A 12,784-nucleotide genomic window follows, 5' to 3' on the forward strand; every position below is an offset into this window, starting at 1 on the left:
ATTTTTAATTTTTTGATGAGCCTCCACATTCAAAGAAAAAAAAAATTTAAAACAGCCAGAGAAAAATGAAGCCTTATGTACAGGGAGAAAACTATTAGAACGCCACTTTTGCACAGGAATTAAAAGATAAATGCATAAAAAAAATTATAAATCTGTTAATGGGTATATAATATATAAAGATGTAATTTGTGACATCAGTAAAACATAATGGGGAAGGGAAGAAGCAAAGCTGTGGAGGACTAGGGTCCTTTCATGACAAAATAAAGTTGGTGTTAATTTTAAATAAATTGTTTTAACTCTAGAATTGTGGGAATGTAAAATGGTATAGCCACGATGGCAAACACTATAGGGTTATCTCAAAATAGTAAAAATAGATTGGCCATATAATGAACAATTCCACTTCTAGGCATATACCCAAAAGAACTGAAAGCAGAGACTCAAATAGATATTTGTACACCCATGTTCATAACAGTATTATTCACAATAGTCAACAAGTACAAACAATTCAAAGTACAATTCACAAAGTACACAGTACAAACAATTCAACAAGTACAAACAAGTCCATCAAGAATAAATGGATAAACAAAATGTGTATTTTATTTTATCTTTTTCAAGATTTTATTTATTTGACAGAGAGAGAGATCACAAGTAGGCAGAGAGGCAAGCAGAGAGAAAGGAAAAACCAGGCTCCCTGCTGAGCAGAGAGCCCAATGCAGGGCTTGATCCCAGGACCCTGAGACAAAGGCAGAGGCTTAACCCACTGAGACACCCAGGTGCCCCCAAGAGTGTATTTTAACTACAATGGAGTATTATGCAGGCTTTAAAAGGAATAAAATCTGATACATGCTAAAACATGGGTGAACACTGAAAACAAATGTTTAGTGAAATCAACCAGACACACAAGGACTAATATTGTATGACTGTACTTATATGAAGGACCAGAAATTTTCAAATTCATAGAAATAGACAATACAATTGGTGGGTACCAGGAGCTAGTGGGGAAAAGTAAATGAGACGTAGTGTTTTGTAGGTATAAGAGTTTCAATGCAGGAAGATGAACGAGTTCTGAGAATGGATGATGGTGATAATTACATAACAGTGTGAATGTACTAAATGCTACTGAACTGGCACTTAAAAACAATTAAAATGATAAATTTTATGTTGTATATATTTTACCACAATTAAAACTAAATCCCAGCAAATTTTTTTTTAGATTCAGACAAGATTATTCTGAAATGTATGTGAAAAGACAAAGGGCTAGAATATCTAAAACAATTTTGAAAAGGTTAAACTAGAAGGAATCAATCTACCAAATTCACAATATATATGCGTAGTAATTAAGGCTATGCGGTATTGCTGGACAGACAGACATACACAACAAAGGAACAGAATAGAAAACTCAGAAACAGACCTACAAATACACCCAACTGATGTTTTTACAAAGATGCGAAAGCAATTCAGTGGAGGAAAGATAACCTTTTCATCATATGGCAATGGAACTAGATATTCAGAGGCAAAGAAAAAAAAAAATTAAACTTGACCTAAGGCATATACCTTATATAATAATTAACTCAAAATGCATCACAGCCTTAAATGTAGAATGAAAAAAACAAGAACTTTTAGAAATAATATAGGAAAAATCTTTGAGACCTAAGTCTAGACAAAGGATTGTTAGACTCTGTGTCTAACAGATCCCAAAAATGTCATTTATTTATTTTTTTTTTTAAGGATTTTATTTATTTATTTGACAGAGAGAAATCACAAGTAGATAAAGAGGCAGGCGGGGGGGGGGGGGGAAGCAGGCTCCCTGCTGAGCAGAGAGCCCGATGCGGGACTCGATCCCAGGACCCTGGGATCATGACCTGAGCCGAAGGCAGTGGCTTAACCCACTGAGCCACCCAGGCGCCCAAAAATGTCATTTATAAAATGAAAAATTAATAACTGGAATTCATTGAAGCTTGAAACTTTTGCTGTTTTCAAACCTGTGAGGATGAAAAGGCAAACTACACAATGGGAGAGCATATTTGCAAACCACATATCCAACAAGAACTAGTAACTAGGACATATAAAGAATTTCCAAAATCCAATATAAAAACTTTCAATTAAAATATGAATGAGACAGGATGCCTGGGTGGCTCAGTTGTCCATTAAGTGTCTGCCTTTGGCTCAGGTCATGATCCCAAGGTCCTGGGATCAAGTCCCAAGTCTAGCTCCCTGCTTTGCAGGAAGTCTGCTTCTCCCTCTGCGCCTCTCTCCACTCATTCTCTCACCTCTCTCTCTCACTTTCTCAAATAAATAAATAAAATCTTTTTTTTTTTTTTTTTTTTTTAATGTCCTGTAAGGGGCACCTGGATGGCTCAGTGAGTTAAAGCCTCTGCCTTCTGCTCAGGTCATGATTTCAGGGTCCTGGGACGGAGCCTCTCATCGGGCTCTCTGCCTGCCTCTCTGCCTACTTGTGAACCCTCTCTCTCTGTCAAATAAATAAATAAAATCTTTAAAAAAAATTTTTTTTAAATGAGGAAAAGAGTGGGTTGGCACTTCATAAGATACTCAACCTTATTTAAACTTAGGAAAGAGCAAATTAATACCAAACAAATATTACACACCAGTAACTTGGCAAAAATTAGACTGACAACGTCAAATGGAGGGGAAAATCTGAAATACTAGAGACACATATTCTGTTGCTATGAAAATTCTGATACTTTAATAGATCTTTCAAACTGTTTTCCAGCAACTGCATCCTCTCTTCATGGTCATATAAATTGGTTCAATCACTTTTGAAACAGTTTGCCATTATTCTACTCAAGTTGAAGGTATGCATTGTCCTAAAACCTATTCATTCCATCATAGGTATACACACTATTCTCCAGGACCTACAGAAATTCACAGACATACAACAATGTTCTTAGCAGGAGTGTTAATAATAGTGTCAAATTGTAAATAATCCAAACATCCATTAGCAGTAGAGAGAATACATAGTAGTGATATGTCCATAAATGGCATCCTATATAGTAATTAAAATCCAATGAATTTGATACATGCAAGCTATTCATGTTAATGAAAATAAAAAAGCAACACATAAAAATTATATACAGCATAATTTCATTTATATGAAGTTCTAAAACAGGAAAAACTAAACTGTATTATAAATAGGGGCACCCGGGTGGCTCAGTAGGTTAAGCATCTGCCTTTGGCTCAGGTCATGGTCCTGGGATCGAGCCCCGCACTGGACTCCCTGCTGAGCAGGGTGTCTGCTTCTCCCTCTGCCCCTACCCTGCTTGTGCTCGCTCTTAAACTCTCTCTCTCTCAGATAAATAAAAATATTTTAAAAAAATAATAAAGATGCATAAATAGCTGAAAAAGCTAAAGAAACCAAGGAGAGGATTATTATAAATTTTATGATTACTTCTGTGGGAAACGAGAGGGTTCTGAGTGGGAAGTGATACAAGGGAAGGCTTGTGAGGGTCAGAAATGATCTTTCTGCAATTGAGTTTGATTAAACAGATTACCTTTACACTTGTTAAACTGTACACACTTTATATATTTATATTTATCTCAACAATCATACGCACTTCACACACCACACTATGCATATATGCAATGCAGCACATGTTGACCTTTCTATCAAAATTTTAGCTGTTATCTTTGGGTAATAATTCTATTCCTCTCATTTTTACATTTTCCAAATTTCCATCAATAAGCAAACATTACTTTTCATAATGGGAGTAAACACATTCTCCCAACAACATAATGAATACTGCAGAAAAATTATGGCAGCTTATGTTTATTGGATGCCTTTTGTGCAATACGGTATACTACACTCTTTAAATACATTAACTCATTTACGATTAAAAACAACTCTAAAATGTATTTATTATCAATCTCTTTACAGAGGTGGTTGCCAATGCTCACATAATTATAAATGTGAGGGCTAATCTGTCCAAGTCTGAATGGAACTTCCTCCCCATTCTTACACAAATTCCAATAGCTGAGAAAGTGTTTACTATCCATCCATTCACTTTCCCCTTACAATATTCTGTAGCATTTTCTTCATCTGATATTTAATTCATTCATTTATTCAACAAATATTTATTTAGGTCCTACTATATTCCAGGTACTGTTCCACATACAAAATATATAAAGGGGCAGGAAGGGGGCGGAGATATACAAACAGGAAATGAAGTCTAAGTTTACATTTTGGTGGGGGAGACAGACAATAAATAATTTGAGATAGTAATCAGTTCTATGAAGAAAACAAAACAGTAGGACAGTGATTGGGAATAAGAAAAACATTTGGGCTGAGATCTGAATGCTAAATAAGCCATGTGAACTACTGGAAAGGATTCCAGGTGGTGGCAGCTGTAAACATAAAAGCCCTGAAAGGGGAATGAGCTTGGGCATGCTTCACGAATAGAAGTAGAAGTAGATGCTACTCTGCCTGTAGTATGATGAACAAAGAGGACAGATGGTGTATCTTGCAGTCCAAGCAAAGAATTTAGATGCCATTTTCGATGTAGTGGGAAGTCACTGGAGGTTTTTAAACAAGGGAATGTCAGAGTACAATTTATCTTTTAAAAAAAAAAAAGGACCTATGTCAAGAAAAGACTTGGAGGGAGAGCGTGTTGGGAAATGGCAAGAGTGGAAGTGGGAAGACATTAGTTTTTAGTAAGAAATCCAGGGAGGAGATGAAGAAGCTTGAACTAGAGTGGCAGCAATCAAAATGGACAGTAGTCTTCAGCTCCCAGATATATTCTAAGGATAAACCGGATCAATGAATATCTATTTCTTCACTTAACAACTATTCATTGCATGCTGTAAGATATCAGGCACTGTTCCTATAGGTGCTGGGGACACAGAACTGAACACAGCATATAGGATCCCTGACCTCAAGGAGCTTATATATTACATACTGCAGTGAGGGAAATAGACATTTAATAGGTAAATAAAAATATCTTATAACGTCAGTAAGTGTTATGATGAAAAATAAAGAATGATAGAAGTGGGGTAACATTTTAGATGAGTCAAGGAAAGACTCTGCATAATGGGTGACACTTAAGCAAGGACTTAAAGTGAAGCACAAGCCACACAAATGTTTGGGAGTAAAGCACTCCAGGGAAAGGGAACAGCAAAGGAAAAGATCTTGAAATAAGAATATGTGCAAAGCAAATGCACCTAGGGCAGGATAAGTGAGAAAGTGGCAGAGCAGGCGCAGATGCTGGTAAGAGAGCAGATCCCATAAAGCCAGGAAGTAAAAGAGAAAATTTTGAATTTTGTTTTAAAATGATGAAAAGCCATTAGAGTTGAGAACAGGGGAAGGATTCCTGATTCACATTTTAGAAAGATCATTCTGGCTGCCTTTTTGAACTGCTGAAGGATAAGTAATATGAAAAGAGGTAACAGTGCCTTCAACTAGAGTGCTTCCAGTACAGGTGTGAAGTAGGATAGATTATGAATAAAGTTGCTAAATTGAATAGGATTTGCTGAATTAAATGTACAATATGAAAACCAAGTCAAGGAAGATTCCTAGGGTTTTGGCTTAGAGAATTGGACAGCTGAATGTAGCATTACTGGCATAAAGAGAAACTAGGGAGGAACAGGTTAGAAGACAGACCAAAAGCTGGTTTTGGTCACATGTTCACTATGAATCAAGTGGAAATGTCAGCCTGGCTGTGTCTTTAAAAAGTCTAAAGCTCACAGGAGAGGCCAAAGTCTGAGATAACTGTTTTTGAGAGTTACTAAAGGTAATTTTCAAGAACAAAATTTTTCATATTTGAGAATTTACTGGCTCATTTTTTAGGAGTCACCTATCACTTCAAATTTATTTCTATGGATATACTGCAGTTAACACAATTTACCAGTATACATTAGTAAGCAATAAACTCTAACAAAAAAATTTCACAAGTTCTTAGCTTCAGACTAAGATGATTAATTTTATAAATGACCAGGAAAAAGGAATACAGGGTCCAACCTAATACATTCAAAAATTACTATATATTTTATCAGAAGAACAAAGTCTTAGTAAATCTAATAGTAAAAGAATTAGGAATCAGATCTATTTTTTTCAGTTTCCTTAATTCTCCCTCCTCTTTTATTCCCTACTACCTAGAAGCTTGGTCACCAAGAAGTCCACAGAGTTAGCTATTCATTTTCAAAACAGAATTTATTTCTGTAATAAAGAATTAAAATATGGCTGTGAAAGTAGAAAATAATATAGAAAAATATTTTAAATGTGCAACAGTAATTTTAGAGTAAAGGTAATTAAGCACTAGAGTCCATGCTCAACATCTACTTGAAAGACCAACCAGTATTTTATATATTATTAACTACAATGGAGAAAACATACCTACTCGCAATTTTAATTAACAGTTATAATTCAAAAACAGATTTATATATCTGATAAGGCCCTTGTGAAAATATAAGTACAAATCTTGAGGATATATTTTTCGAAGTTGGCTTCACTTTATAGACTGAAAAATTTACTGTCCAAAAGTCACAGGATTGCTTTATTACTAATCCATCCATATAATTAAATCAATATAGAGGAAATACCTACTTTTTGGATGAAACCAAATGTTTTGTCAATAATGAGACAAGAATATCATCTTTCATTACATTGGTATAAAAGCTGCTAAGCTCATGTATCCCCAAAGCTTGGTTTCCATCACACGGGTCTTTAGACACTAAACACAGGATGAAGAAATATCTAATGAATTCTATCCATTAGTTCCCCAAAGCTTTACTTACAGTGAAGATATAGATGTTGTTTGTATGAAGAACATGCAAAAAGAATTGTAAAATGTTTGGCTAGAGGGAAGTCAACTCTTCAGAGACTATTGTTTGCAGTTTGCAGAATAGGATAATCTTCTCTAGGAAGAATAATGTCAACATAGCAGCACTATATTCATCAGGAATCCAATGGCTCTCTCATGTGGCAGGAAGCCAAACCTTCTGGCTGCTCACAACATCACTCAGCTTCCCTTTAATCTTCAGGAAGTGTCTCTTGAATTCTAATCCATCACCCTATATTAGGAATAATATCCAAAAATAATATAAAAAAAGAGACTGCCATAAAATCAAACTCTCTTTAGTGGTTAAGAAGAGACAAACATCCTTAGCTATGTCCAGCTACAATTCTCATCAGGTCCTCTTATGAAGACCAAATATCCTAGAAGAAATGGCTACATAAATAATTCCGACTTGCTTTTGGGCCTATCACCATTCCCAACACAATGGGCTCAGAGAGAGAAACAATTACACCTTGTTATTTAAGGCATTGCTATCTATGGACCTAAGTCACTGTTTTCCATTGGCACTGGGGGTTTAATTTAAATTTAAATTAAGCTACACAATTACACTGAAGTCTTGCCAAAATACTGTGGCAACAAAGCCACAGTTATGAGAAGAATTTTATTACACTAGAATCTTAATAATTTAATTCCATACTAAGCATCTAGACAACGGTAATGCAGCAAATTTCCAATTTTAGAATGTGACCTATTTCTCCAACCTCCTTTAGGAGTCATGTACAATCTCTCAGGAAACAGAGAAAATGCTTTTTTGGTCTTATATACCAAGGCCAAACTACAACCTCAGAATCAGTAATTCCTAAAAAAATAATCAGAAATGTGAACAAGACTCTCTCTCTATATATATACATATGTGTGTGTGTATATATATATATAAAATAGACTTACTTATAACAGATAAGTGTTCACCAGTTATACTGTACATTTTGACAAACATTAATCGTTATTAAAAAGATATATATATATGGATTAAATAAGAAATTTAGAATGCTTTAAAATATTCAGGGTAATTACTGTTGGACAGTATAATTTAGGATTATTTTTATTTTTACTTATTTACATTTTCTACAAAAAACTTCTTTAATAAGGAAAATGTCATTTGGAAAAACTATGTTTTAGAAGGATAATGACAAAACAAATGTTCAGAACACTGAATGAAAAATAACAAGTTACCCCATATTTATAAATGCCATGTATATAAATATAATACCATTTAAAAAATTCTATCATAATGAAATAGTATAAAATAGGTCTCTGTTCTCTTTGGATGATAAGATCAAACTTTATTCTTATTTTCTCCATTTTATATTTTCATATTTTTTAGGTTTCTACAATGAACATGTAATACTTCTTTAATATCAGCAAAACAGTTTTTTTTTAAAAAAGTACCTTAGAAAGCCGAAAGTCAACCAAGATCTTCTCATCCATTTCTACCAAATTCACTTTGAAAATCAGTTTATTGTTTCTCCTATCAGTTGTTGATACAGTAACCTAAGGCAATAAAAATAAGTTTAGCCCAAATTACAAAACCATTTGTAATACTTCTGATTTCAAGGAATGACTAAAAAACACAGTGGTATACCACAATTGTGCAACAGTGAAACCTCATGTTCTGGGAAAGTACAAGATGCTTCACACATACACTGCTGGTGGGAATGTACAACAGTGCAGCTGCTTTGGAAAATCACTGGGCAGCTCCTCAAAAGGTTAAACATAGAGTTACTATATGAATTAGCAATTCCATTAGCAGGTATATACCTAAGAAATTCGACATGTATTGTTATGGGTTGAATTGCATCCCCTCAAAATTCATATGTTGAAGCCTAACCCCTCAGAATGTGACTGTATTTGGAGACTGGGCCTTTAAAGAGGTAACTGAGTTAAAATGAAACCACTAAGTGGGCCCTGATCCAATATGACTGGTATCTTTGTAAGAAAAAAAAAAAATTGGAAAAAAAAAAAAAAGAAAGAAAAAAAAAAATTGGGATACAGAGAGAGACAGATACCAGGTATGCATGTGCAAGGAGGAAAGGCCAGATGAGGAAGCAACAAGAGGGCTGCTATCTGAAAGGAAGAAGAGAGGCCTCAGAGGAGACCAAACCTCCCAGCACCTTGATCTTAGACTTCCATCTCTCAAATTGTGAAAAAATAAATTTCTGCTATTTAAGCACCTAGTCTATGATTATTTTGTTCATAAAAAACTTATACAAAGTTCATAAAAAACTTATACAAAAATTACTCATAATAGCCAAAAAGCAGAAACATCCCAAATGTCCATCAACAGGTAAATGGTTAAATAAAATGTAGTCTTCTATCCACATAATGGAAAATTATTCTCCCATAAAAAAGTACTGATAAATGTAAACAACACGGATTAACCTTGAAAACATGCTCAGTAAAAAAAGACAGATATAAAAGGCCACTGATATGATATTATATAATTCCATTTATATGAAACATCCAGAATAGGCAGTCCATAGAAACAGAAAGTAAATGAGTGGCTGCCAGGAAATGAAGGGAGGAAAGAATGAGGAGTGACTGCCAATTGCCATAGAGTTTATTTTCAGGGCAATGGGATGTTCTGTAATTAAATGATGATGGTAGTACAATCTTGTGAATATACAAAAACCACCAAATTATACACTTTAAAATAAGCGATGATTTTTAGGTTACATGAGTTTCACCTCAATAAATCTACCTGATTTAAAAAAAAAAAAAAATAGGGGCACCTGGGTGGATCAGTGGGTTAAACCTCTGCCTTCAGCTCAGGTCATGATCTCAGGGTCCTGGGATGGAGTCCTACATCAGGCTTTCTGCTCGGCAGGGAGCATGCATCCCCCTCACTCTCTCTGCCTGCCTCTCTGCCTACTTGTTATCTCTCTCTGTGCGTCAAATAAATAAATAAAATCTTTTTTAAAATTTTTAAAAAATAATAAAATAAATTACCTATACAACTGAGAGGAAAATCAGGCTGGCCTCAGATTTCTGCATAGTAACAACTTCCCCTAACTTTTAATTTTGAAAGCTTACAAATCTACAAAAAAACCCTGAAAGAATCTACAATAAATAACTATATAGCCTTCGTTGGTCTTATCAACATAGATAAGTTTAACATAGATATATTTATTTGACTTTTTGTATGTGGTTGTCTTTTTTTTTTTTAAGTTTTCAACCAAGCTACTGAAAATGAACACTTCACTTCAACATATTTCTCCTATGAACAAAGACATTCTCCTACAAACCACAGCATTATGATAACACCCAAAAAATTTGGCACTGATACAAAAATATTATTTAATATAAAACCATATTCAAATTTCCCCAATTATCCCAATAACATCCTTTATAGCCCCAATTATCCCAATAACATCCTTTATAGCTTTCTTTTCTTTAAACCCATGATTTAGTGAAAAATCATGCATTACATTATTTTTCAGACCTCTTGAATATGTAATATTCATCTCTAATTGTTTTTTTAACATCAGGTTTTTGAAAAGCCTGAACACATTAGAATTTCAATGTTACAAATATGCTATAATAATATAAACAAAAATTGGTAGGCGGAAGCAGGAGAGATGGAAGAAACATAGGATTGTCAATATATTCATCTTTCACAGAAGGGAATCTTTCCTACTGTTACAATTTAAGTATATACAGTTTTTAAAAACATGACTTGCCTCTTGATATTTTTAATAAATGTAAAGAAGACTTTCAATATTATTTCTTAAGGTAAAGAACATTTTACTTAAGTCTTTGCAATTTCAATTGTTTTTTTCTTTACTTATTTTTCTGTCAGAGAGAAAGAGAGAGAGGAGGGGAGAGAGAAGATGAGAGCACAAGCAGGGGGAGTGGCAGGCAGAGGAAGAAGAAGGCTCCCTGCTGAGCAAGAAGCCTAATGTGGGACACCATCCCAGCACCCTGGGATCATAACCTGAGCCAAACGTAGACTAAATGATTAAGCCACCCAGGCATCCCCCAGTTGTTTTTCAAAAATATTCTGATAATGACCATTTTTTACTTAAAATATTTACATTTTTCTTCAGGAAAATCTATGAAACATACCTGATTCATACAACTCTTTTTCCACTGATAGCCCAATTTCTCACAAGTCTCTTTCAGGCATTGATAAGATTTGTCTGCATCCAATTTGGTAAAAAATCGTGTCATCCTTTTAACCAAGCGCTGCCAAGGGTTCTACATGTCAAACAGAGGAAACCTGAATAAATCTGGTATCACCAAAAGCAGTCATATCATAGCTATTTGGTCCGAAAATTCTTTTCTGTGACTTAAGATTCTTATACAGGAAAGCAACCTTTAATTCTCTCTTCCTTGTTAAAAAAAAAAAAAAAATATATATATATATATATATGCTAAAGTGTTAATACTATATTTCTAAGATTTATACATTTTTTTAAAAAAAGGCTTTATGACAAAAACTAGAGGATCTTTATCACTTATCTGAAAAAACTAAATTTCCTTACCTGTGAGGAACCTGGAGTGCCAAGTAATTGACTATTCAGGAGCATGTGATCAGGACACGTGGGTTGGGAGAAACTGATCCCTTGTACCAGTTTATCAATATATGAAGGACTGGTGTCCCATAATGAAAGACCTGTCCGTGGTTCTGGCTGGGAACTGGAGTACTTCACATTTTCTTCACTGGAACATTAAGATATGGGGAAAAAAAATATATCTTCAGGTAAAATCAATCAGGCCTTTCTTAGACCACATTACCATTCTCACACTGATAAAAATTACATTCATTATTAAGAAAAAATATATAATGTATTATTTCGTATGGGAATATTACATTCAACAACCTTTCACTCTTTATTAATTAATCTTACCTAGAGGCACTGTTCACCGGAGAGAAGTCCAAATTGGATTGAATGTGCTTAGAAAATCTAGTAGGAGATTCTGATACACCACCTGAAGTGACTCGGGGCCTCTTTGCCCCTTAAAAAAAAAAATGTACATGTTGTACATGATTACGTAAGAAATGTGGTCATTATAAACTTAGAAGGATTCACTAGTCAAATCAAACATTTCACAAATCCTGACTTGTAAGTATGTTCCAAGTGTGGGATTTTATACTAAGGCCATAGTTTTAATGGTACCATTTATAGTAACAAACAATGGTCTATGAAGACAAAGAGACCAAGTTAAAAAATCAAAACATTTTAAAATAAATAATTGATGATAATGGCAATAAACATTATGAATCTACTCTATCTAACATTCTTTGCTCCCCTGAAAAAGCTACCAAGAATAATTATTACACAGAATATGGCGCCACTATAAAATCATGGTTACTCCCCTTAGCTGGATCCTCAACAATGACAGATGCTCCTATGTTTCTCTAGTCAGTTTCCTCTCCCTTTCTCCAAATGATTACTTCAAAACTTCTATACTCTTGTTAAACTCCCACAACTACCCATCCTTTCCTCCCTTCCATGCTCCTATCCAATGTCCATCCCTGTACTTATATGTGAGCCCCATACCCTCCTTTCTCTTCAGGGATCTTGATGCTCCTTCATTCCTTCTCTCTTAGACCTTCAGCCTTTTCCTCTCAACTGGTACTGTCCCGAAACCACTTAAACACACTTACATTTAGCCAAACATTTTATTAATTCATTCATCCAAATGTTTTATTAAAGCTACTATGCATCAGGCAGTAAGATGAAAGAAACAGCATGCTGGTATGCTGATGAGAAAGGAGATAAAGAAAAATTAATGATGCAGGAGGAAGGCAGAAGAATTGCTAGACAACATCCCTGAGTAAGCAAAAGAGAATTGGGCCTTATGCACAAGACAGAGTTGACTTATATCTGGAACAATTTATTTATAGCAACTGAGGAGAAAGCAGAGTATATGAGCACAGAGGCACCTGGTCAGGTGAGTGTAGATGGTGAAGAGAGCTTGTGGAAGTTTTCTTATGATTGTTTCTACTTCTCAGTGAAACAGGATGTACTGTCACC

General features: G+C 34.6%; 1 protein-coding gene across 3 annotated transcripts in view; it reads right to left on the minus strand.

The window, feature by feature from the left end:
* Window positions 1-12,784, minus strand: part of CHEK1 (checkpoint kinase 1) — a 50,401-nt gene that overhangs the window by 11,819 nt on the left and 25,798 nt on the right. For 2 of the 3 annotated variants that reach the window (XM_046017494.1, XM_046017495.1), the window contains exons 9-13: window positions 11,654-11,762; window positions 11,288-11,465; window positions 10,869-11,000; window positions 8,196-8,297; window positions 3,338-7,020 (exon numbers count right to left, since the gene is read on the minus strand). In XM_046017494.1, coding sequence (XP_045873450.1) covers window positions 6,925-7,020; window positions 8,196-8,297; window positions 10,869-11,000; window positions 11,288-11,465; window positions 11,654-11,762 — 617 coding nt within the window. In that variant the 3' untranslated portion in view covers window positions 3,338-6,924. Of the gene's footprint in view, window positions 1-3,337; window positions 7,021-8,195; window positions 8,298-10,868; window positions 11,001-11,287; window positions 11,466-11,653; window positions 11,763-12,784 lie in introns of those variants that run through there. The other variant, XR_006820087.1, reaches the window with a different exon arrangement.

This window comes from Meles meles, chromosome 8 (genome assembly GCF_922984935.1).
Source record: "Meles meles chromosome 8, mMelMel3.1 paternal haplotype, whole genome shotgun sequence".
NCBI classification, from domain to species: Eukaryota; Metazoa; Chordata; class Mammalia; order Carnivora; family Mustelidae; genus Meles; species Meles meles.